At 41.1% G+C, this 26,760-nt stretch overlaps 1 protein-coding gene across 3 annotated transcripts in view; it reads right to left on the reverse strand.

Moving 5' to 3' along the window:
• The window catches only part of SLC24A4 (solute carrier family 24 member 4), a 90,147-nt gene extending 65,121 nt beyond the window's left edge, over window positions 1–25,026 (reverse strand). For 2 of the 3 annotated variants that reach the window (XR_004240686.1, XM_032111536.1), the window contains exons 1-2: window positions 24,343–25,026; window positions 21,955–22,062 (exon numbers count right to left, since the gene is read on the reverse strand). Coding sequence is in view for 2 of the 3 variants with exons in the window: in XM_032111536.1 (XP_031967427.1) it covers window positions 21,955–22,062; window positions 24,343–24,499 (265 nt within the window). In the remaining variant the exon portion in view is untranslated. The remainder of the gene's footprint in view (window positions 1–21,954; window positions 22,063–24,342) is intronic. The other variant, XM_032111537.1, reaches the window with a different exon arrangement.
• Between the last annotated feature and the right edge of the window lie 1,734 nt (window positions 25,027–26,760).

Raw genomic sequence — 26,760 nt, forward strand, 5'->3', positions numbered from 1 at the left:
TCTTTCAACTTTTTTCTTTGCTTTCTGCAAGCTCCAAATGTTTGATTTTTTGTCCACTGGCCAGTTCTGCAGAGCTACATGATCTGTAGAAGGACTTGGCCAGGGGACCTGGGGATAGCTGGAATGAGATCAATAGTTCATTCAAGAAGAAACTGTCAGCTTCAGCTGTAAACTCAGAACAGAAGAAATGAAGTGGTGACATGATGTTCACTCCTCGAGATTAAAAGCACTGCTCTATGCTAATCTTGATCATAATTCAATATATGCATAGAATGCCTAATATTCACAAGACAGACTGCTTGTATAAGAGGAAACAATATCTTTCTTTTCAAGAGTATTGCTTCACTTTTCATTGGTTTGGGAAAGAGCACCCTCCTCCCACAGTAATATCAGTTCAAATACAAACTAATTTTTCTCCAAGGCCTCTGGTTAGGAGCACTCAAATTTTCTACTTTCAGCAGACTCTGTTAACAACACGCTTAAATGCTCTCCTGAATTAGGGCCATAATTTAATTATCTATTGCATGAGATCAAGCTGGCAGCCGATTTTGAAATAATTCCTTAAAACATCCACAGATGTAGATTTATATCATTAAGCTCTTTTAGATTATTTAATGAGGTTGCAAAAATGTACTAATAATAATTCATCACTTGGAAGCTTGTGCTGGTTTGACTTATGGTTACTATGGCTGTTTGCTTAGTAGAACATGGAGACAGGAAAATACATATTTGTGAAAAAAAACCCCACCTCCTAAACATTTTACTTAAGAGCAATTTTGCCTTAATTATCTAGAGTAAATAAAAACAGAGTAGGATGCACTATACCATACAGGCTTTATTTGTATCCACCTGGGATGACATCTATTACCCACTAGCAGATTCAAACACTGCAAAACTAACAAAATGTTCACGAGACAAAATGCAACTCCATATTCTGCTCCTGCTTGGATCACTCACTACACACACACACGTCGGTGACAGCAGGCATGTGACATACACAGCAGGATCTCCCAATTGGGCAAATCAGCCCTATGGGATTTTAGACAGTTATGCCAGAGGAACACAGAATCATAGAATACCAGGCTGGAAGTGAACCTGAAGGATCACCTGGTCCGACCTTTTTTGGCAAAAGCACAGTCTAGATAAGACGTTCCAGCCATCCTGTCCAGACAAATCTTAAGTGTCCAATATTTGGGAATTCACCACCTCCCTGGAGAGATTCCAGTGGCTTATCGTTCTCAATGTGAAATATATTTCTCTTGCATCCAATCAGCATCTCCTCAAGGGTAACTGGTACTCATTACCCTCATCTTTTCCTTGTAAAAAGGGAGTCTCCACCATCTTTCCAGCCACCCTTTAAATACTGTAACACGGTGACAAGGTGCCCCCTAAGCCTTCCTTTCTCAAGGCTGAACAAACCCAGTTCCCTCCGCCTTTGCTCATATGGCCAGCTTCCCAGTCCCTGGATCACCTTCATGACCCTTTTCTGGACCCTTTCCAGCCTGTGCACAGCTGTTTTTTTTATTGCTGAGACCAAAACTGAACAGAGTATTCCACATGTTACCTGACAATCACTGAGTAGAGTGGGATAGTGACATCTTTATCTCTGCTGCTGATGCCCCTGTTGATGAAAACCAGCACCCTGTTGTCTTTACTTTTCCACCAAAGTGCACTGTTCACTCATACCGAGCTTGTCCACCAAGATCCCCAGGTCCCTTTCCACAGAGTTGCTCCCCAGTTGGTTAGATCCCAACCTGTGCTGCACTCCTGGATGATGTTTTCCCGGGTGTAAAAACCTAACACTAGTCCTTGTAGAGCTTCCTAAGGCTCTTGTTAGCCCACTCTTCCAGCCAATCCAAGTCACCCTGCAGGGTGGCTCTCCTTTCTGATGTGTCCACTTCCCCACTGTTTGGTATCATCAGCCGTCTTCACTAGGGTGCACTTGATCCCATCTTCCAGATCACTTATGAAGATATTAAAGTGTTGTGCCCAAAATCCCAGGCGGATCTCACTTGTGACAGGCTGCTGGTTTGAAAAGGAGCTGCTTACCCCAACCCTGGTGATGCCTGCCAGCCAGTTCCCCACCTGCACAGAGCACCTCTCTAGACCCCAACACACCAGCTTCTCTAGGAGGAGGCTGTGGAAAACCATAGTGAAAGCCTTGGAGAAATCCAGGTAGACAATGCCCGCTGCCCACCTGTGCCAGTTTGCACAAATTTGGAGGAAAATATCCTCTGACAGAAGGCACGTTACAACCACCCCTCCCCCACCAGGTTTGGGGAAAAAGAAATTTTCCTCAGAGGAAAGTGTAAGAGATAAAAACTATTTATTTAACAAACACACAGGAAAAGTATAATAATGCTAAATAATAAAACCTCTTGCTATGGAGAGAAACCTGGGAAAATTTCAGAGTCCTTCCACAGTTGTAGTCTCTCTCCTCCTCCTAGGAGCCGGGTCGTGGGCCCACCTCCAAGGCCTCAGTGGAAAATTCTCCCAATGTGTTCTGATGTTGAAACAGTTTTCCTGGGACTTTGGTTTTCCCCTTCTTCTCTTCTGGACTAAGTTCAACTCTCCATCTCCCTCCAGAGAAGAGGAGCCGAAAACTGGCTGAAAAAAGCAAGCAGGATGCTTCCTCCGCTCTTGCTACCGCAGCAGCAGAGGAGTGTGTACCTGTGTCCTTGAACAACTGCTTTGAAAACTTTGCTCAGTTTTTTCCTCTCCCCCCTCTCAGGCTCAGTTTAAAGGCACAGAAAGGCACAGAATTAATTTCTGGGCATAGAGCAGCGATAGGGGATACACATCATGAAGTCACCCCAAGACACCGCCCCACATCAGCCAAGAGGGTTACTGCTTTGTCAAGGAAGATGATAGAATTTGTCAAGCACAATTTGCCCTTGGTGAATCCATACTGTCCTTTTCCAACTGTGTGCTTCATCTGACTTGACAGCCTCCAGGAGGATTCATTCCATAATTTTCCCAAGGACTGAAGTAAGATTGATATGTCTAAAATTTCCTGGATCCTCTTTTAAGCCCTTGTAGATGGGGGTGATCTTCACCTTCTTCCAGTTTTGTGGGATGTCCCCTGATCTCCACAACTTCTCAAAGATTATGGAGAGTGGCCTCACAACATCAGCCAGCTCTCCTAACATCCTCAGGCAGATACTGTCAGGGCCCATCGATTTGTAGGGGTGAAGGAACATGGCTTGCTCTTGCAATCTTGTCTCTCAGAGTTCAAAATACTGAGTTGTTTCCCTAAGAAATCTATATTTAACAAGTGCTTCAAGGCATTTTTTTATTTACATACATTTACACACAAGTGCCCAAAATCATAAAAATAATGCTGACCACTGAATGTCTGAAAAGAACAGGCTTGGCTGCTGTTCCAAAGTAAGAGGACATAACAGAAATGCTCTGCTACAGCAGAGGAACATGGCTATAAGCACTGTTCTTGAGGGTGTCTACTCAGGTACTGCATGTTTCCTTTCTATTAGTTTGGCTGGTCAGATGAATTTCCACTTCCTCTGCTACAGGGCACCCATCTGACTGATACGAGGTGGACTTGCTTTTCACAGAGGGGAGAACAGAGAACATGGTAGGACTATAAAGACTATAAAAATGGAAAAAAGTATTCCAGCTTTTATGTGCAACAAACGCATACACTTATTTACATTAAAAAACCCCACCCACATTAATATTTGTTTTCTAGTCACTCAATCAGAACATTAATACTGCTGAACAGACAGAAGCATGCCAGTATTGATACAAGGATCTGGGAGGTGAGGGACGTTCCCCCAAAAGGGATAAGATAAATAAGTGAACATGAGGAGGGAGCTGTAAGCGTAGCAGGAGAGAGGCACAAATGGCACCACATCAATTTCTTGTGATAGACCAATTTCCTTAGATTTCCCATAAATAGACTCAGTCAGTTCAACTCCTCCAGTTAAAAAGAGATCCACACTACAGGAAGTGCCCCAAGTTTATTACAGTTTACATTCTTTGGATGGAAGAAGCATTACTATGTGTGCCTAAAAATTATGACATCTAATTACTACCTACTCAGCTGAAAGATACTTTGCAAGTGAAACCAGTAAGTAATGAAACAGGCAGTCCACACATATCAGTGACATTCCACACAGGAGCTAGTGATAATGTACAATGACAATATGACTGGGAATTATTTAAATACGTAACTCAAAAATACATAGTATGAAGAAGATATATAATGCTGCTACTGATAGATCATGTGTGCATGCTCAGAAGAACAAGAAATCACTAAAAAAACCACTCAAAGGTACACTGGTTAGAAGATAACCAGTAAGATGATGGATGGTACAGTGTCTAAGGAACAGTCTCAGCTTCTGTAGACTTGGCCTTCTGAAGAACTGAATCTTTCAGTGCAGGTTTCAATCAGAAGTGAAGAGCACTGAGCTGCAGCCTGGGGCAGCAAGCAACACCAGTGGGTGGCTGGGCTGCCTGACTAAAGGAACCCGCATGACAAATTTGGTGACAAGCAGCATCTGAGGAGGAAGTCAGCAATGCCTGCTTGGTGAGAAGAGTAGATTTGGAGCACTCTATACTAACAATGCTTAGAAGATTAATTGCCACCCTGGAAGAGCAGGGAGAGAACAAGAGTCCTAAAGTATTTCTCGTACTCAATGAGAGATCCAAATCCTGGCAGAAAGCATCAGCTGCCATTTTAAAATCACATTCTCTATATGCAAATGGTGACAGTACACACAATATCCTACTTCTTACTTTCTAAACTTCCTTCCTCTACTATATATAATCAGTAAGACATGAATAAAGGAAATGTCCAGGTATATGATACATCTCTTGTCACTTGCTCTATGAGACGAACTAGTGATTGCTGCAGCAACACAAATGAGACAACAAAACATCATTCAAAGTCACATATACACAAATTCTTCTAAAAACATAGAAAAGTCTCTTGAAGAAAGCAACTCACAAAAACGTAAGACAAGTCAAAGCAAAATGAAAAGCCATAGGCAAAACTTAAAGGAATTACAAAGAAACAGCAAATTAAGAAAGAAGTTGGTCACATTTCTTTCCATCATCTTAGCTGGGCCATTACCAAAACTTACTTAGAACTGTGTCTCTGGAGACTGAATTTCACTAACGTAACACATAAAGGATGCTTGTTTTAGAACAGATAAGTAAGACACCAAATTCATCTATCAGTGTACAAGCTATTTGGGATGCTTGTCTCCACTGAGGATAAACATGGTCTCCATGACTAACAATCTCAATTTTAAATGGTTGATGTCACTTGCAAGCTACTCTCACCATAAACAACCAATATAATATGCACTACAGGGAACCAAACTTTTAATGATAAGTGCTCACTACTGTCTAAAGAGCCAAATATTAAACAGGTAAAAAAAAAATCCAAAACACTGTCATCACTGTTTCTGAACAGGTGAATATTATTTAAAATTTGCAGCTAAAATAACTTTAGCGTAAGATGTCATTTGAAAGGTCTGTAATTTTGTCATTAAGTATCTTCAGGGAGGAGTTATTTCAAATGCAATGTTTGATTTGAGAAACAATTTAAGTGTATCTTGAGTATAACATAACTGCCTAGTGTCAAGTGTTCTGCAGCTTCCGTTACTGTAGCACAGCATTTCTGTCTAAATCACAAAACTTCATTGTACATTTGTGAGACATAAAACTATTTTTAGTCAAAGTGCACAAATAAGGCTTGAAACATAGAGGATTAGATGAGAACTACCAAATTTTGCACTAAACCAGGATTAATACTGAATCTGAGTAAATAAATCATCCATAAAGTTTGCATTAGCAGTTACCTATCCCTGGAGGAATCACGAATACAGCACCTCCCTATTTATCTTGCAGGTTCCCTAGGCAATTTCATCTGGGCAGAGCTTTCATGTGGGGAAAGAGACAACTACATTCCACCTGAGCAACACTACACTCCAGCAGCAAGGTGAAAGAGCACTGAAATCTGCCAAAGCCTCTAGAGAGGCGAGATCGATTAGCTGTGTTCAAAGTACTCCTTACACACCTCAGTAAGACTGAATTCAGCACAAGCTACTATGGCCATTTTAATTGAAAAGGTTAAACTTAAATCCTTCCATTTCCAGACTAGTTCTGTCACACCCCACTGGTCACTAATTCAAGGAAATTTTAAGGAGAAAACCTCTCCTTACAAAAAACCAAAAGATAGAGACTATAACTACGTCAACTATAGTCCTAAAGTTGATTCATACAGCAGAACAGTTTTGCATCCTTGCACATTTGCTAGTAAGCCTGTCCAAAATGAACGAGAAAGTGTTGCTAGCAAGGCAAAATAGCTCCAAAGTTCCCAACCTGCTCCACAAGAACTGCTAACTTTTGAACATGAGTTTTCTCCTACAGTCAGAGACTTATGCTCTCTGCTGCTTTACTGTCCCTCATCTGTTCCTTGTGTTTACTGCGACAGATTCTGCAGTGAGGGCTACTCATCCACTTGTCAAAAGCTCATTTTGTGTTCAGAAGTCCTCACCAACTTCACTGGACGCACTGCAGGTATTCATGTTTAGAGGCCTACATCGTTTCAGAAAGAAAATACAGTTCTTCTAAAACACAATAGAAAGTTTTATTTAACTTTTCCCCTACTGCTGAAGTGCCAAGATGTCCAGGTACCTAAGCATGCACTTAATGAGATTGCCAAAGACATCCAACTCCAATTGAGATCCAGAGAATTGAGCACATTTACTCTAAAGATTTCACAGAGAATCTGTCTATCTAAGTACTGAGCTCCTTAAAATCCCACTCTACACCACATTCCTCTTTCCCGTTCAAGGGAATTTTCCTTACTGACTTTTATGAGAATGGAATCAATTAGCTTTCAGTATTATACCCCATTATTTCACTGTCAGAGATACAATTTCTATGGACAGGAAGTACAACTCACACTACAAGAACATTTTGCTTTATTACACTGCCAGTATCTGTTCCATAGCTCTGGATGCACAGAAATCGGTAAAGAAACTAAACTTTAAGGATGACACAGTGCTTTCAGACCACATAGAACACTTTCTACCGTCATCTGGTACTTTTCCACAGGCCAAGGACAACAAACAGCCTCAAACACAGAGATTTACAGTTTCTGCTTTACCACCCAAAGTCATCTACCAAGATTCAAGGTACTTCTGTGCACCAGACAGCACACTGAGATCAGTTTTCATCATTTTAGAGGGAAACACTTCAAGCAATGGTTACTTTGCTTTCCACCAGACAAATTAGTTTCACTGTGATCTTTTTCAGATGTATAACCCATGAATTTTTAAGTTGGTTGTAAAAGTCCACAGAAATGCAATTTAGCATCTTCCATCTGTACAGATTTAAACACTCTTCTAGAACAGCAACTGTAATAGTTTTGAAATGTCCTTTCCCTTGGTTCCCTTCCTTCCTCCTCCTACCTATACACTGTGTAATAGTTTTGAAATGTCCTTTCGCTTGGTTCCCTTCCTTCCTCCTCCTACCTATACACTGTTTAATAGTTTTGATGACACAGGGATATTTCAGTACTTTGACAATGACATTGAACATGTCAATGTTTCCACTATATAATTAGTGGAAGAAATGCAAACACCTGACAGTAACTATGATTTTGTCTGATTTAATATCAGAACAGTTTCACTGTTTAAAATTACAAATAACCTTCACAGACTGCTACGTAGTCCTATTGTGAAAGAAAAATTATTTCACAAAAAATTATGAGAAAACATTAACTTTTTTCTCTTTATAAGGTGCATTAGTAACATCAATCGAGAATAATGTCTGAGAATGCCAAAATAAAGGGTACTTCTCTCCGTGGAATTAAGATTTTAATACTTTGCCTTTGATCTGAATTACACAGTATTCTTTAAATCCAAGAGCACAAAATTCCAGACTTCCGTAAATAACCTGAAGCTTGCTAGCACAAATCTGCCAACTAACAAATCCCTCTTCATCTCTCCAAAGGCTGCATTTTTAAAGGTCATTAGATGGTCAGCTCACACACTAGACTTACAGACCACGAAAATATAATAGACGAAAGACATACAAAATGTCCATTCTCCATTTTGAGTAGTAGTGCTTCTTAAGAGCATGTCATCCCTCACGTAAATCAGAGAGCCTGCACGCAGACAATACGCGCAGGTAATAATAGCAAGCTCCTAGATAAAGCAGTCCAGTGCTGCATTTGCTGTGTTCATAGGGGTCCTACTGATGTGAACAGTGGCTTAGGAAGAGTACACCACCAAAATACTCCTTTGAAGAAAAAAAAAACCCCAACAAACCCAAAACCTTTGATTCCTGCCTGAGTCTATGTCCCCATTTTGTCCAAACACAGGCTGAAACATGAATGATCCCCTCCAATGGATACCCAAGGCACTGGGAAGGTCTCAGCTCACAACAAGATCAACAACTTCAGGTCAATTACATGATCAGTGTGAAAATTCTGCATAAATGCTGTACTAAATCTGAATATTGGCTCAAGTGAGCCAAGTGAAATGACGGATTAGATCCACCTTGAGTATACTTAAAAATCTGCCCTTCAAACTGAAATGAACACACTGTACTATGGAGTGTTGTAACAAGCTTCCAGCTCTAGACAGCTTGGTCCTGAGGCAGAAATGGTCCCTCCAAGTACTGCCCTCTGTGCACCAGTACCTCAACTGCAACACTCCACTCCACAGGTTTTGCTTTCAAAAAGTAGATCAAGAAAATACCAACTGAACAAAAAAATAATCAAAACACCTAAAGTAAATAAATACAAAACAAAGTAAATAAATACAAACCTCTAAACCTATACACACATTTACATTAACTTTGCAAGAGTGGACTATTCCCATAATACTGAAATGTGACCATGTTTGCATGGGTCATTTCACTTTAGCTGTGCCTACAGCCTGTCCTCAACACTATGTGGGAGGTTTACACTAATCAGCTTTTTCTGAAGTTTAAATTGCAGCATCACATCAACAGCTGTTACACAACATCAAGAAATAGGAGCTGTGCTGATTTATGAAAGCCAACCTGGTACTACTTTCAAGCCTCTGAATTAGCAGCTATTTTTCTCCATAAAATTATTCAACATCATAAAGTTAAATATTTTAGTTAAGAACTAATAAATGCAGTGATGCATGATGTTCTAAAAAGCCAGAGCTATTTTACAGTTAGCATAAACTTACCAGCAATTAATACCTTACAACAGTATGATTTTTCTCACAACTTTAATTACATGTTTATAACTTCATATACTGGAGAGTGAACATTTTCCCAGAAGGGAGAAAACTCTTACTACTTTCCCAAGTTTGTTTTAAAGAAAATCAAATGATCCAAATTATCCTCTCATAAAACATAGGCCATACAGCTCAACAGCCAGTAAAGCCAAATTCCAAATTTCTATTCTTGGATTTTGTTACTTTGCAGCTGTAGAGGTGTCTGGCACTCACAGAAGCATGTGAAGGAACACTTATGGCATTTAAGCCTTTTACATTCTTTGAAAATCTTTCAGCTAACAGAATTTTTCTCTAAAGGAAAAATAGCGGGGAAAAAACCATAAGAGAGAGAATATAAAGTCAAACACATATCCAGTCAAAGCACACACATATTCACGCATCAGTCTTCAGGAAAATCAAAACATAGTGTAACTCTTGTTAATCTCATAATTGCAAGAGGCTTTTACCCACGGCTGTTAAATAGTACGACCCAAATGCCTCTTCAAGATTAAGTATATAAAGTCACTGTGCAACTAAAATAGCAAGACACCAAAGGGTATGTTACACTATTTGCATAAAGAAGAAAAAAATTACTACTGTTTCCTTAAAATTTAAGTACACATACTAGCAGAATATAAATGCATTCTTTGGGAACATAATGACTGTAAATTTGAATTTTTACTCCTGTAAATGCCTAATCTGATTACATTACTTTAAAACAAGCAAACCATTTGCTTTTCCCATATAAAAGATCAATTTTACAGACAGAAAAGGAGGAAAGGTATTTTTGCAGAGGAAAAAACAAAACAATCAGAGCAATGAACTGAATGATCTGAGGGCAAGAAACAGGTGCCTCATTGACAAGCTACATCATATTTACACTCATTCTAAATCAGAATTTATATTGTGGCACCAAAGTAGTTGCAAATCTACCGCTGGGAAACCCAAGATCATCTCCACTCTCTATGGAGAACAAGGCTTACTATTATAAAGATGCTTTCCATGTTCAGAGCCCAAACCAAATACGTAATATTTGTAGAAGGAATAAAGAGATCAGGGTTCCCTGCTAGTGTTGAATTATATTTTTGCTCCCTGGGGAATAAAAAAAAAGGTTTTTTTCTGGACTGAAGGAATATAGGGTAAAGTTCCAAAGAAATTCACTGCTGCAAGCACAGCTAGAATTGAGGGTATGTTTCATGTCAATGCACAGAACTACCAAACACAAATTTCTACAGCTACTATAATAAAATTGCCATTAAAACAACAGACTTACAAAATATCAGTTACTTACAAAAGGAGATGCAAGATTTTGTTGTAAAAAAAGTCCAAACAAAAAGAACAAAAAACTTCTCTCCACTAAGTACTTAGTCACTGAACTTAGTCTTCTACACAAAACAGATAATAATCTGGTTTCTTATAATAATGCTCAAGATCTCAGTTTGGGGTCATGTCTGTTAGCACTCGAGAGTCAGGACGTATCACCCCCTATCACAGTCTGAGCCCAGTGAGATGTCACAAGTCTTAGCACAGGCACACAGCCAGCATTGACCAACACAGCCATTCTCCCCTTCACACTTTGGATACAGGAGGTTCTCACCTCTTCCACAAATTACCAGATGTGCATCCTCTCACAGATGAAAACCTTTTGGAGGACTGATTTAACCCACAGAGTTGAGCCCGTGTCAGAAAGTATCCTCAGAGGTTCCTCAGAGCTGAACTGCACTGCTTAATTCATAGTCCAGCCTGGAGTCAGCAATGCAGTAGGACCAAAATATTTGGAATTGGTTACTGAATGGAAGGAAAGAATTTTAGTTGTGAAGATTACAATTTTATTTGTAAGAAGCAGAGAGTACACACATCATTATTCCCACCCCATCTGCAATTTCATCCCAGAATAATAATAATGCTAGTGACATTTGTGTAGTATTCAATCCAGCAACAAGTAGAATGGGGGAGAAAACATCAAATTTTGGAAGTGTTCAATAAAGCCAAGAGATTCTGCAAATAATTTCGTGCACTCCACCAAATATGAACAATTTTAAAAGCCATTGAGCTTACATAGAGACTTATATAGTATTTTTTAAGACCCTGAAAAAGTTGCATGATATGGGCAACTATCCTTTTTCAATATAACATCTTTCTTACATGTGCAAATTGGTTTTGTACCTATCTCTAGGGAGCAACTGGTAAAACACTGAGTAAAAACAAATTCACAAGTAGTTATTTAGCAGAGACTTAATCATCCTTTAGCCAGTCTGCATTCTTTTCTTTAAAGCAAATTAGAGTTCAGAGTGCAAAATGGGTATCGTGACTGTTTCAAAACCGCTCTAAGTACTCCATTCAACCTAAGCAATTTGAGGTATTTTGCTACCTCCTAGACTACATGAAACATAATATTGACTTTCAAACCCCCCTAAGACAATAGAAAAATACAACTGAGTTGGGTGACCAGGCTCGGTGCTATTCAGAAGATAGCACTGAACCAAGTTGACTAACTTCCCATTATCAGTCTGCTGTCTTGCAGAGAAAGCAGCCCAGCTCCAACCTTTAATTACCTAAGTAGTACTTACTAAACTTAGTTGCCCTAAATATCCACAGATTAAAGCAGTTCTGGAGATGATCCCAGATAGTCTTTCCAAGTAAGACGTCCCTCATGACGTGCTATTACTAAACAACCCTGTACAACCAAATAACTAGAGTAAACACATACGGTATTGAAAAACACAATTGATTAAATGATTAACTTCAAATCTGAAGTACATATTCTGCACTCAAAAGTCAACTGGCCTAGATACACCCTCCCCTCACCCTCCATGAAATAAAAAAAAAAAAAAAATTCAAAGAGCTTTGAGTCAGGCACAAGCACAGGTTTGTTCACACATGAGAAAATACTGCTGAACATTTTCTTTCCTTTTTCAGCCTGCAAGCAGCAAGAGGTCCTCATTTTATCCCTGGTATGTCAACAATGTTGGTGTTTTACACAGTGCCTCTCACACAGCAGTCCCAAAAAGCAGTCCCAAAAAGCATTCCCCAGTGGTAGAAACATCACCACAGCAGAGACCTGCAACTTCCCCAGTCACAATTTTTCATTTCCATTCTCTGTGGAGTGCAGCTGGCCCAAAGATGGGTCAGCCAGGAATGTACTCACCCCCTTCTAGGGAGCAACTAAAAAGATTTATACATTCCAAGGCTTCTTCTCCCTCTAAGTGGAAGACAGGAAGAAATCGCAAGTGCTCTGTAGTGTAGCATTGAGCTACCACTTATAACTAGCTGGGGAGTGCTAACACTTTACTTATTGTGAAAAGCTGTATCTTTCATTTTAAGAAGCACAGTAAAAGAGTCGAGTCAGGAGCTGATCAGGAAGGAGGGCTGAGAGGTGATGGTGGCAGCAGCAACAGCTCCAGGCTCAATGAACTTAATATGGCTACAATTTATGATTATGTGGGGGGCGGGGGGGAATAGAGCCTAGTGACTGACCTTCTCTGCAGACTTTGGGTAAGTCACTTAGCGTTTTTTCAGTCCTCTTTTGCTTTTCCTTGTCCATTTTCATTAGGCACTCTTGGGGACTACCACTGCATCTCATAACAAGGACAGACAACACTATAGCTCTATATGGACCTCCCACTCTCAACTAGTGAAATATCACTGAAACAGGACTAATTAATATGCTAGCTTTGACTTCTTCCCTGTCTAGCCAATCCTGCCTGGCCAATTTCTGAGAGCACCGTGGTACTCATGGCTCATGATGTGAGATTTAAGAAAGAAGAGAGTGATAATATCCCAGATAGTTTTTTTCATCTTCTGCTCTGGAAGGGTCTGCATAAAAATAACAAGAAAAGGTAAACGGACATTGGAAACATCTCAAAGTGTCAGTGCAGGTAAATGAAGCAGACAAAGGACAGCAGCAACAGGGAAGAGGAGGGCTTGCAAAAGGCTTCAGAAGGTAAAAAAAGCCTTACAATTTTAGGCAACAGCAGTCAAAGATCCTATGGAGAGATTTAAAAAAGCATGACATAATCAAGTAGAGAATGCAACCTTTGCAAAGGCATGAAAAGTAAAAGAAGAAAATCCTCATCAAAGAAAAACAGAAGCAGCATCCCACCATCCAGCACTAAATCTGTAGGGCAGAGCCTCAGCTGCTGTAAACTGTCATGGTTGTATTGATGTTTTGATGTCATGATGTATTGATGAGCACAGATATGCTCCCTGAGGCTCTAAAGAACAACTGCTTCTCTCAAAGAGTTGGTTTTGGTCTAGGAGCTCACAAAACTCAAAGCACAAGCTGATTCAAAGTAAATGGAGGGACTGGGTAATAAATCTATTTTCCACATTTTAGTCAATTTAAACTTCTAAACATAAATATCATTCAGAAATTCCATTCCAGAAGTTTAAATGTTTCCCACCATCTGTGAATATCTTACATCTTGCTATTAAAAGGTTTAAATACCTTTGAATAGCAATAGATTCAATCATATTACCCTCAACCCACTAAACAACAGAGTGTATCATATGCAGGGGAAAAATAATTCATCAGGTTTAGGCAATCTCTGAGAATCTTCCAACAAGCATGTATGGAAACTGAACACGCAGAGTCTAAATTATCATCTTCTTGCTTGCAGGAAGGCACATTTACCACTGTTACTCACTATGGGCAGATAATGTCACCCTCAGCATCATTAATGCAGCACCTGTCATTAATATAAAACCATTAATCTCATGTTGCAAAAAAGAAGCAATTGGCTGACAACATACACATGGTAACCTGCATTCCATCTGAAGTGTTTGCTCTGCTGTACTACAACTTACCAGTAGAGTACCAGCAGGAATTAATCTGACTCGGTTACTAAGGCTATTACAATTTCTACTAAAATGTCTTCAATGTCTGTCAACTTCAAATAATACAGAAAACCACCACTCTTTACTGCCTGAAAGTCTTGCCTCCTGGTAGAATAGGACTGATGCCAGTTGAATTGTCAGCAGGTTTCAGCCTGCTAGGTGGGTAACCACATCTATTCTGTAAAATGTCATTGTCATAATGAATACAGAACTAAATATGTATAATAAAATTTATAACTTTGGAAAAAAACAATTATAAGGGTTTTTATCAGAAATATTGGCAGAACAAAGTTTAAAACTAATTTACCATAATGAAGTTCTAGATTCCTTGCCCAACAAAAACCAAACCTCTCTCTACATTTTGATTTTTCACTTTCTTTTATCAATTTTTCTGCTTACTACTTCCCAGGGCCTACCTCTTTGCCTTGCTATTCCCAAGATTCTCCCATGGTTCACTATCCAAATTCAGTCTCCCTTCACTCACATGTCTCTTTCATCTATCCTCCAGCTCCAGGATGCCTGACAGGATAATCTTAGCCTTTCTACCCCACGATTCCAACCCCCAAATTTCTCCATTCCTCTTGCAGCTTCTGGTGACAATCTTCTACCTCCAGGTGCGTTTCACAATCTACTTCCCTGCAGCCCAGTTCTACGCTTGTACAGTTTTGTCTGAATCCTCCACACTGGTGGTCCAAGCCACAGACTGATGAAACATTGAGACCACAGAGATGAAGAGATGAATCCAGTGTTTTAGCATCTGTCAAGCAACCAGTATCTCATAAAGACAGTGCTAGGCCAAGCCCTGGAGTATGGATTAATGCTCACAGGCTGATTTACAAGGCCTTTTCAACCCACTTCCTACAAATGTCAGGTGCGGTAACAACTGCACATGATACAAGGTGAGACACCAGTGCTTTCAGTCTCAGCTGAAGTACAAGGCAACATCACAGAAGTGATATCAGACATGGACAAGGATGGGTACATTTAAACACACCTTTTATACCAACATCACCGTTTTCTGAGTGGAAAATGGGGCACATATCCACAAAACAGTCTATCTCCACAGTCATACTAGAGAAGAACGTATCCAAATACACGCACATTATCCCCCACTAAAGGTGAATCAGTCAGCAACACCACAGAGAGCTGCACGCCCAAGTCTCGTTAACTTAGATTTTGAAATCCCAAATTCAGGATTTCACATATATCCTGAGTGAAATGTAATTCATTTGACTTCCATACCATATCACAGGACAGATCAGGTTGGATGGAACTTCAGGAGGTCATACTAGCCCAAACTTTCGTTCAAGCATCATTTTTCCAGGAGCCCAAATCTAAACTGAGGTGTCTGGACTTGATTCTATCGCACATTTCCTCTTTCACCTCAGGCCAATAATTTACACAGCTGGTCTCTGGCTGAGTTGTCTGCAGTTACAGAAAAAGAGATGTTGCACTATTGCTACATTAACATCTAAGGAATGCTCAGGTAATGTGGTTTGAAATACAGGCAAATCAGGTATCTAAATACTAAAGCTGGGCTAATACAGGAAACTTGAGATCTTAGTCTAGCACTCCAGAGCATTCAACCTGGATGTTTCAAGTATGAACCTGCATCCACAGACATTAAATTTAGTTCTGAAGCGGCTACATTTTAAAAATTTGAATTTTTGTTTAAGGCCTGCTTCTTGGTTTCAAAGCAAAGACTTAGTTTATAAAAGTCCTTATCCACAGCGTGCTTCAACTGGACCCAAGCCAACTGTAAATAAATCTGAGTCATATGAAATGAAGATTATATTAAGTAGTATTTTTACTAGGTTTAAGAATATACAGTAACATAAGAAAATACTATTTGTTTAATTTGCCTTTGTTTACTACATCTCTACATGACATTTTAGTCAGACCTTAATTTACTGTGTGTTAAACTGCTTCCAGCAAACTTGACACCTAGACCTGGTGAAGTGGATAAATTACCCTGGAGCTCGTTTTCTGTTCTCAGCTCTCCAGGGGATGCTGCTGGCAGGTTGAGTCAAAGCACAGAGAGATGTTTGTCTCATTTCTTTCTACTATTTTGGATGCCAGTATTAATACGCTGCTAGAAAATGAACAGCTCAAAAAGAAGGATGATTATTTTCCAAATTCTGTGTTCAGTCAAAGCACATTTCCTACACTGGTTCACAGAAAAACCACAAACAAGCAAAACAAAACAAAACAACCCAACACAACCAAAAACCCCTCCATTTTTCCCAACTAACTTCAACTACACCTACCTGTATAACCATTTAATACCCACATTCATAGGCCATACAAAAATGTCAGAAGTTCAACCTCAGCATAGGTGTGAATTTTGATTTAAGAGTCCTTGGCAGTCACATAAGAAAAACTTGTAATAAAGTGTTTGTCATTTACCATCAACTATCCCACTAGAAGTAGTTTCACATTGTCACACATGTATCTTCCCCAGAATCAGAAGCCATACAAATGAGATCACAATCAATAAAGTTTACCACTCAGCATCTACAGCGTCAAGAGGGAGTCTGGAGTCACAGGGTGAGGGGGAATAACCCGAAGCAAGCCCCAAACAATTAAAACCCCACCACCATATGACAAGGGGCTACAAAAATAAGCTACATGCAAGCTGATTAGTAAGTGTTTCAACTACATCAATAAATACACATTCACAGGACACTGCACCTATATGTTATGTGAACACCATATGCATAAAGTAACTAAGAATTTTTTTCTTAAGCCTTTCCTCATTTTCATTTCCTTTTAGACCAATACAAAAATAGAATGTTTATGGCTGATAACGTTCCTGGTCTTTCAGGGCATAACACACTGGAGTGACAAAATATTTTAAATCCACATTTATGCACTATCGATAAATCTATCACACTGCAACAGTTTCACATATTCTATGCATCAAGGCAGAGAACAAGTCTGACTAATATGCAAGTGGGGAATATTTGCAAATAACAGAACACAGTAATTGCCTGTATTATCTCAATGAGACCATGGTCTTTCTGTGCTAGGTATTGTATGAATGCACAGTAAGAGCACATGCAGGTCATGCTGAGCTTACTAATTTTTAGGCTGTTCATGAAACAAAGGTTTACAGTGAAATTATTAATGCCACATCCTTAAAGTGGAGGTCTAAGGCATTTATCCCTGCTACGAAATGGAAGTTTGATCTAGGGAAGATCATGAGCTCATTGTTTAAAAGAAATACATACTATCACACTGTTTAAAGAAAATTTACATCAGCACAAAATTACATATTCCACCAGCATTTATTACTCTAAGTTTATGATCTTCTATATTAAGGTTTCTATAAGAACTAAGGAAAAAAAAGGATACATCAATCCCATCATGTTAAGACTTATGCATTTAATAAGCACTGTGTTTGTTAAATAAAACTAATGGAAATCAATAGTTCCTATAATGTCTTTACTACAAGTGTGTAAGAAATAACTTTTTCTGCACCTTTGGAAAATTGCTTGGAAGAGTCAGTCCTGTCTTCTCTAGTCATCATCAATTTTTGCAGCAAAAAATAACAGGCCTCTTGTTTCTGTCTACGGTAACACTAACAAAACTGTCTAAGACTTCTATAGTTCCTCTACAATGCATCACATCTTACATGAGTCCCCAAGGTTATAACTAACAGTGTAAAATATACACAGACTTAATGACTTTGATCCTGAGTCAGAACTCAGTTGCACACATGCTACTGGAAAATACACTTTACTGTAGAGGACTGATTCTTTTACTCTCACTGCAAGAACAGAAAGCATTGCTACAATGTGCCTTTTAATTGTAAACTAAAAATGCAGCACGGCTCAGGAAGAAATGCTAACCATCTTTCCCCCCAGTCCACAACTAATCTTTAGCCACTAATAACAATGGGAGGAACATGCTTGAACCAAATCACCAACTATTTAAAACCAGTGTAGCTCATGAACTGTCCATGGTTGACAAACCATGGGCAAGAAAATCCCCCTGCCTTTCTGCTTCAAGGCCACTCACTGACTAATGTCAGAAGACAATGGAAATAAATTCCCATACATTTCTGATTCACAGAAAAAAAAAATATTTTCTGTCTGTATACAGGGATTACTTGAAAATATTCGCAACAGCAGAGTCTGGATCAGTTGTTTAATAGCCTAACATGCCCCAGTGGAGTGACGTGGTAAGAAACATCATGACACCCAGTCACCCCACCTTGTAAGTGCCCTGGAAACATTACTTGGAGTTCTGGAGGACATGGAGACATAGGAACATTTTGAAACAAGAGGCAAGCCATTGGAGCAGAGAAGCTACAAATCAGACTTGCTGGGCAGATGGCACCACAAGCTAGCAAGCTGATGGCAGATGGAAGTGAGAGCTTGGATAAGGCAAAAAAATCGGTTGCAAACTAATGAGATATGTTAAGATGCTAGAGACAACTACTCCTCCTTTCTGATCTCTCTGCTTTAAGTGAGGGTCAGGTCAACTCCTCCTCCCACAGAAATCTACCCAGACCCATAAAGAAAAGGTAGTTTGGTTTCCTTCCAAGAGGAATACCCACAGCAGCCATCCAGAGAGTTAGTCAACACCAAATAAACATAAGATTCATAATTCAAAAATCTCAGGCTCTCATGAAATTTCTGAAGCCGAGAGCCTTCTACATACAATCGAAAAGCCCTTTAGCCTACAGGACAACATAAAGACCGATATCTTATCATGGCAGAGGAGCTTTCAACAATGGGGAAGTTTAAAGCCAGGAAGGATCTTTAACGGAATCTTTAATCTCCTCTAGTTATATACACACACATACATATATTTTCTTTTCATTTTTCAGGGTCCTCTGGTTCTTGTTAAAAACAGCATTGCCAAGACTTCAGCATTTTTTCTCTTCTGCTACAATGGCCCCAGAAACATTATCAATGTTTCCAGAAAAACACAATACAAAATTATCTACTTCAGCAAATGAGACTAATCTCAAACAGAGTAGATTATGTGAGTTTCTGGAAGACAGCAACTCCCACAAGCTTCTAACATTACTTCTAGAAGTTTACGCAGTTTTTATCCCAAGATATATTACAAAGGCTGAGCCTTTCTTGCCAGTGTCATGAAGTGCAGGGATCTCATGGTCTTATAAACTTCTATAGCTGCCATTTCTAACAATAAGGATTTTTATTTTATTTACTTACACGTAAATAAGAAAATTGTGTGAAGTGGTAAATATATTAACTTCATTGAAAGCCTTTGGAAAAAGGGAGGTAAAGCTGCAGACTTGTGTGGAAAGCTAAAGAAAAGGGAGCACATCAATGGCACAGCAATGACACAGGGGATTAACAGGCTCTCAGCAAGAACCGGTATTTCTCAAGGTACTATGAAATCCTTGTATCCTAAAAACATATAAAAACATCCACATAACAAAAGAAAACTGCTATATACCATACATACAGCCATGCATTTGTATGGCCCCTCATGCTTAGAGCAGACACAGAAATGACACAGGTAAGAATAACTACATCTCATAAAGGAGCCTACAGGGAACCATGTATTCATATTCCAACTGAAAATCCACACTCTCACCGATTTTCTATGCAATCTCCATCAAGTCTCTTGACCTTTCCTGGGAGTTCTCTCTCTGTAGTCATGTGATTACACATCATGGGATGTGTATATTCATGGGAAGCTACATTCCCACAAAGATGAGCTATGCTACTTGCTCCTTTTTGATGAGTGTTCAGTCATTGCTACCTTCTCGTTACATGATAAATCTCAATCCCTGGCTACCAGACAAGAATGAAAAGAAATAAAAAGAAAAAAAAAAGCAAGTCAGCATCTCATGCACTAAAAAAACAAAAGAACAAAAAACAAAGCCAACAAAAAACCCCACCCCAAATCTACAGAAGTTGTTACTGAGCAACAACAACAATGGGTTCTTATGGACCCACTCCTGCCCAACAAACATCACTTTCAGTTATTTTCAGATGTTCCCTTTATTTGCAGCTTACATCTAGTCACTCTTGCAGCATCTCAATTCCCCCTTCAGCTGCAGAAGATACACAGTGATAAGCAGTACATAACTGCAGAATAACAGGAAGTGATTAAAAATGCTAAAATTGCAATCCTGTGACAGATTTGATCTGGAAATCTGTGTTCTAACTGAAGAAACACTTTTTAAAAGAAAGGCTACCACCATCACTGTGACTGGAAATTATTAATTTAACGCAAGTCTTGTGATATTTTTCTTAGAACTTCAGCATCCTGAGGCACATTTGGACCTCCCTTGTGTCCATCTCTTGTGGTTACAGAGAAAAGTGTACCTCAGAGACCTGAATTTCAGAAAGCACATCAAAATGACCCAGCTGTATTTATCTATTCCAATTGTTCTTTAATCTTACAATTTTAGAAGAATGGAGGAAGCCGAACTATTTGTTTTAAACATGTGAAGAAGACAGCATTGCTTCCGGAATTCCAATTTACATGCATGTTTTTGCCTTGGTAGTTTTATCATATCATTGCGAAAAAGTTCTCATTCATGCTAAATGGAAGTCCCCATCAGAACTTTGACAGGTATCCTTCTGATCTAGCTTCTACAATTTTGTGGCCTCCATTGCCTGGACTCCAAGTATGCTGCCAAGTATGTGCAAACATACATGATCACATTGATGCATCCACACACATGGAGGAAAATGAAAGAGAAATGGGAAAGAATAGTATTTTCTGACTACTCATCAAGAATCATTACGTATTTCCAAAAGGTCCTTTCTGTGTTCTTTCTTGTTTGTGAACAACTTTGCCATACAAATCAAGAGCATCATAAGGTTACAGATGCAGACAACAGCAAACTGACCCATGAAGTTTGTAACAAAAGCACAGGGAAGCTCTTGGACATCAAGAAGATACAGTTAAAACTTTTGGACCCACATACTTTGAGCAATGTTCTTCCACCCCTCTTTTAGGAGTGTATAAGCACAGTAGTGATCCTCAATCTACACAACAGGCACCTCAGTATTACAACAAACATGTAAGTGAGGGCAGGAATACTGCTCCAAACTCTCCTAGTACCTGGGGCTGATGGTATCCTAGAACTCATTTGACACTGTTGGCAAGAAGGCATAGACTCCATTGCTATCGAAGAGTCACATTAAAAAAAAAAATCTGAACTTTAAATTAACTTGGCTAGTGCCATTGGCAAAATGTCTCATCTCCCACACACCATAAACCACAGAGAGGCAGGAAAGAGAGAAAGGAAATACACACTGGAAAGACAGATGGGAAGATGAAAGCATTGTGGACTAACACTGATACTAAAATGCATCATCTATTCCTGCCCTCAATCAATTTTTTTTTTGCCTGGCCAAGATAGATATCCTGAAGTAAAATGGATTCCAGGGTTTCCATATCACTTATCATCCCCCTCCACACAACATAAATTCCTACTCTGAATACATAGCTTATCATTAAACTAGCAAAACATGATTAACTGTGTAATGGTAATGAACATAAATCACTGCGCTCAGATGCCATCTAAAACACTGCATGTTTAGCTACCCACAGTTTTAAGAGGAGCACAGCTCTCATGACTTGTGCAATACACACAGCATCAGCTGGACAGAAATGAATAATCACCAAAGGAACAAAACTACAGAAATCAAATTGTCAGCACTAGTCTCACAATGATCCCAAAACACTCCTCTAACTAAACATTACCTTTGATACATAAAATCATGTCATTATGTAGCACAATAAACCTTATTTCTACACAGAACAGTCCTAGTTTGTTGGGGTTTTTTGAGTTTAACACTGGTGGTTACACATCAATGCAGCTTGGTTGGTCATGACAAAACTACTCAATACATCTCAAGAGCTTACAGGACATTGCAAAGTTTTCCCATCTTACCTGGCTCTGTACAATTCTCTTCGTGCGTCCCATTAGGCGATGCCATCAACCTTCTATTCCTCCACATTCCTGATACAATGCTTCTGTCTGGAATAGCTGATTCTTGGCCTATATTAAATAAAAAGATGTTATGCCCACTAGCACAAATTTTTTCCTGCATCATCCCTACTGGACTACATGTGCCCACTATCAAGGAGCATGGACAGACCATCAGAATGCAAATGGGGCAAAATCCAAGGTGTGACCGGAGCACGTGAAAACAGACATGTGCTAGGTGCCCCTAGCTCCAAAGGGTGAACCAGGCACTACATCCAAGCTCTTAGCATGTCCTGGCTATCAGAACTATCAGAACACTAGGCTGTTACCCACAGCAGGAAAATATTCTGCAGCAAGCAAATGCTGAAGCCTGTACCTGTGAAAGTCAACACTTAGCAGTTCCTATAGATGAAACCAGCCCAGTTATGCTGACATGAGCAAAAATCACACTTCCATTCAGTCATCTGTACTTGCACATATTACATTACTGCTTTCACGAAAAAATAAAAATGCATATGGATATGTTCCAGTTACATTTCAGTTTATTCTGAACTTTTCAGTCTTGGGTATGCTTAATAATATCAAACCATTCATAACTTGTCAAAGAAAATGGAAATCACAGTGAATCCTCCTAAGTCTTAAAAAACCCGAACTTTTTTAGCAGTCAATGGAGCTTTTGCCAAAACTCATATTCCAGAATCATTCTCAATGAAACCTGTTAAAGAGAGTACAGGTGCACTTGTGATACCATGTACCATATGCAATTATAATAATCAAAGAAAGAATAGAGCCTCTTAATTAAATCACTTCTACCTCAATCTTATTTATTTCAAATGAATATAATAACAACAAAAATTCTTCCTTGGCCAATTTTAGTTTATACAGTCATCATGTAATGCTTGTGTTTTCTTAGTGACTCTTGGAAAAAGAAATCTTGTTTGGAAGTTAGTTTATCAAGAGTAAAATATTCTGAGCCACAATTATAAGAAACATAGACAACAGATGGTCAGTGTTTATGTATAATATGTACTGCAAATTAGCCAGCTAAAAAAAAACCCTACCTGATGCAGCATACCATCAAAAATTAGGTTATGAGGGATTTAGTTGATAACCCAGGAGATTAAAACCTTTCATTAGTCATGACATTTTTCATGAAAACATAAAAAAGTTCTAGAACACAACAACTGCACCAAAAAACCCCTCAAGTTGTGCAAGCATATTCATAACCCCATTACTTGTTTTCAAGTTGAAAGTTTTAAGATGAGCAATATGGTAATATGGTCTAAGACATCGAATTCTTATATGGATGGCTTGTTGCCATCATAGATGCAGCTCAAACAAGCCAGGCAATAATTTGAGCACAAGAGCATTACAAACTATGACAAGTTCCAGCAGATTTTTCTTCCTTAAAGCACACACTTGAACTTCAGCTATAATTTAAGCAGATGACCATCCTAATTGTGCTGAAATCTGAGTTCTTATATTAAAACAGAGATGCTTAGTGATAGGCTTAGTTGATTTTGTTCTTAATCTTCAAGGACTGCTGGCAGCCCTACCTAGAGACCCAAGTGCTGTCCCAGCAACCTTAGACTTTGTATTTGATGAGGACCTGAAACTGCACACTTACAGCCCAAACTGTGCCAGCAGGCAGAAAAAGAAGTGGGAATGATATGGTTAATTATAAATGCATCAGTTTACCAATACAGCAGTTGCACAAAGGATGCAAAAGACTGTATAATACTCTCTCTGCAAAACGTAAGATTAGCACTGTTCCTAGCCTAAAATGCAGAATTTTCTGTCAAATCTATACGGTAACGGGGGGAGAGGTGTTGGGGGTGAGTGTGAGGTTGAGATAAAAGGAGCAGCTATAGCTGATGGAGGTTTACAACCTAAGGACAAAACGGAAGGTAGCCCGAAGTTGCAGAGGAGACCACAGGCGGCTGGAGACAACTCCACTCTGATGCAACAGCAGGGGGGAAACTCCTTCAGGGCCGTTCCCAGGCACAGAGCTGCCCCGTGGTGCCCTTTCGGTTCCCGACCCGAGAGGCGCGGCGGGCTCGGGGCCGGGGAGCCGTGGACGGGCAGGCGCCAGCGGCGCAGCTTCCCCCTCTCCCCGCGGCTGCGGCCACGCATCCGCCCGGAGCTGGGCTTTCTCCCGAGGAACCCGTGCTGCTCCCCCGCCTCGCCCGCACGCCGGGGCATTTCCACGGGGAGTCTCCAAACGGGAACAGCCACCGCCACCTGACCCCGCCAAAGCCCGGCCGCCCCGGGGCAGCTGCAGTCCCCGGGGCCGCCCCAGCCACCCGCCCGGCCCTGCCGGGGTCCGCCGGTCCCGCCGCCACTGCCACTCACCCGCTCTGGAGAGCAGGCTGGACATGCACCAGGCGAAGAAGAGGATGGCGCAGATGAAGCCCAGCTGCTGCAGCAGCATCTCCCGCCTCTTGCGAACTTTCCTCAGCATAAGAAGCATGGTCTTTGGGGTGGCAAGCGGCGTCTCCTCCAGCTCCATCGGAGCGAGCGCGGGCGCCGAGGGGACGGCCAAATGGGTCGGTGAGAAAGCGGGGATCACTCCCGCGGCTTCCCGCGGACGTCTCCATATCGGTCGGGCTGCAGCGCGAAGAGAAGCCGATGCCCAGGGCCTCAGGTCGGCAGCGGCGCAGCGGAGCTCTGAGAAGCAGGTGGCGGCGGGCGGGGAGGCGGCGGCAGCCCGGAGCGGGGGGGCGAGGCGTCGCGCTCAGGGGCCGGGCTGAGCCCCGCGCCCCATGGCCGGCGGCGGAGGAAGCGGCGCGGCGGCGCCCCGCACTCCTCGGGCAGCGGCCGCCCCACAGCGCGCCGCGGGCTGCGAGTCAGCGCCGAGGGACGGACACATCCATGCGGCTCCCTGCACGCCCGGCCAAGTTTGAAGTTTATCCCTTTCCTCCCTCCCTCCCCCGCCGCCAGCCGTAGGCAGCAGGTGGGCGACTCAGCCGCCGCGGCGAGAGCAGCTGCCCACGGGCACTCAGCGCGGCGCCGGGCGGGCACTAAGCCCCGGCGGGCGGCACGGCCCCTTCTCCCCGCCCCTCTCCCGCAACTTTCTGGGTGCTCCTCCGGCACCCATGGCAACGCGCATGAGCCTTCCCCCACCGCCGGGCCGGGGGGAAGGAATTAACTGGCGAAATTAATCCTTTCCCCTAAACGGTGCAGGAATGACCCGCTCTCAGTGTCGCGCCTGGCGTCCCTGCGCGGAGGGGAGCGGGCAGCAGCAAGTGCCGAGGTGCGGACCGTGGCCAGGTCCCTCCTGAGGAGCTGGAGCGGACAGGAACGCGAGCAGCGCCCCGGGGCTGGCGGGGAGCACTGATTGCTCGGGGCTCTTCCACCTGTCTTTAGGAGATGCGTTTCAAGATGGGCTTCCATGGGGAGAATGGTGCTTCTGCGCGCAACGAACGAGTGGTGTTCAAGGTGACAAATTAATGACCCATTTTGTGAAACGGTGGTTAGTTCCAGGCTGTGCCACCGCCATTTCATTTCTTTTTTTAACTAAAATTTTATGTTTACATTAATTAAGTGATTACTCTTAGCCAACGAGTGGTGGGAACTTCCTCCACGCACACGCATTGGTTCTGTATTCCTCCCAGAAACGCTGTGCATGTGAGGAAGAGTATGTAGACAAAACGGGATTTACTCATCTGATCTTCTTTTCGATACAGCATTTGGTTTACGACGGAAGGCCTTTCAGGTGATTCCGTCTGGATCGTTGTCTGTGTTCTTCAGAACACACAACACGTATCTGGCATTGTTTCTCATGGTGTCATGATTATAATACAAATAGCCTACATAAACAATCATCACAAACAAAATAGCACTAATCCTCTGTTTTGCCATCATTGTTCAAATGTGGTTTTTAGTTTAGCTTGTGAATTCTATCCACTAAAGTAAGATGCATCAGCACAATGCTCAGGATACTCTGGTACACACTGCATGTGAAATTGCTCTGGAGTCATGCTGAAGACTGCCAGTTGTCTCAAGTGCAAAAGGCATTACTCAAGCTGGGGAACCAAAGAGAACCAGTTATGTTAACCTTGTTGCTTTTTGACATGCATGTAGCTACAGAAACTTGTGTGTCTTAACTGTCCAAGCTCCACAGGCACTTAGGCTTTGATGGGCTTTTTCTGATTGACATTAAAGCAGGAAAACAACTGCACATCAGAAGAATGGCACTGAGACGTGCTCCAATCTCCTCTCTTTCATTCCCTATATAGCTGCTGAGAGAGGAAAAGCAACTCTGAGAGCTCTTGCCTACTGCAAAAAAAAAAAAGGTAGTAGAGAAGATTATAAATCAGATTCTATGTCCCTTGATTTCTCTCCATGACCAGATAGGAAATCTCAAAGTTGAACCCAGAACGGTGAAAGCCATCCGTGACCAAAAGAACTTACAGGCTAATCAGACACAAAAGCAATAGAAGCCAGATAAAGGCAACTGAAGGTCTTTAGAGCAGCACCTTTATTTATAGTGAACTTGGTTTTTTTCATTGAAGACCTTTAAGCTCCAGTGAAGGTGTTGATTGGCTATGTCAGTAGAGATGCCACTTTATACTCTGTCAGCTGTCATAATAAATGGGAGCTAATTCTTCATGTGGCTTTCCATCACCTCTTTTCTGGGACTAAAGCCTCCCCTTCTACTCAAAGTGGCGATGCAAATATTAGTCTGCCATCCCCCTTCTTCTGTGTTTAATGAGAGTTGCAGTGCTGACAAGCCTGTAGTTTTCCGTATGAAGATTTTATAGAGCAATA

The sequence above is a fragment of the Corvus moneduloides genome, chromosome 6 (assembly GCF_009650955.1).
Source record: "Corvus moneduloides isolate bCorMon1 chromosome 6, bCorMon1.pri, whole genome shotgun sequence".
NCBI lineage: Eukaryota > Metazoa > Chordata > Aves > Passeriformes > Corvidae > Corvus > Corvus moneduloides.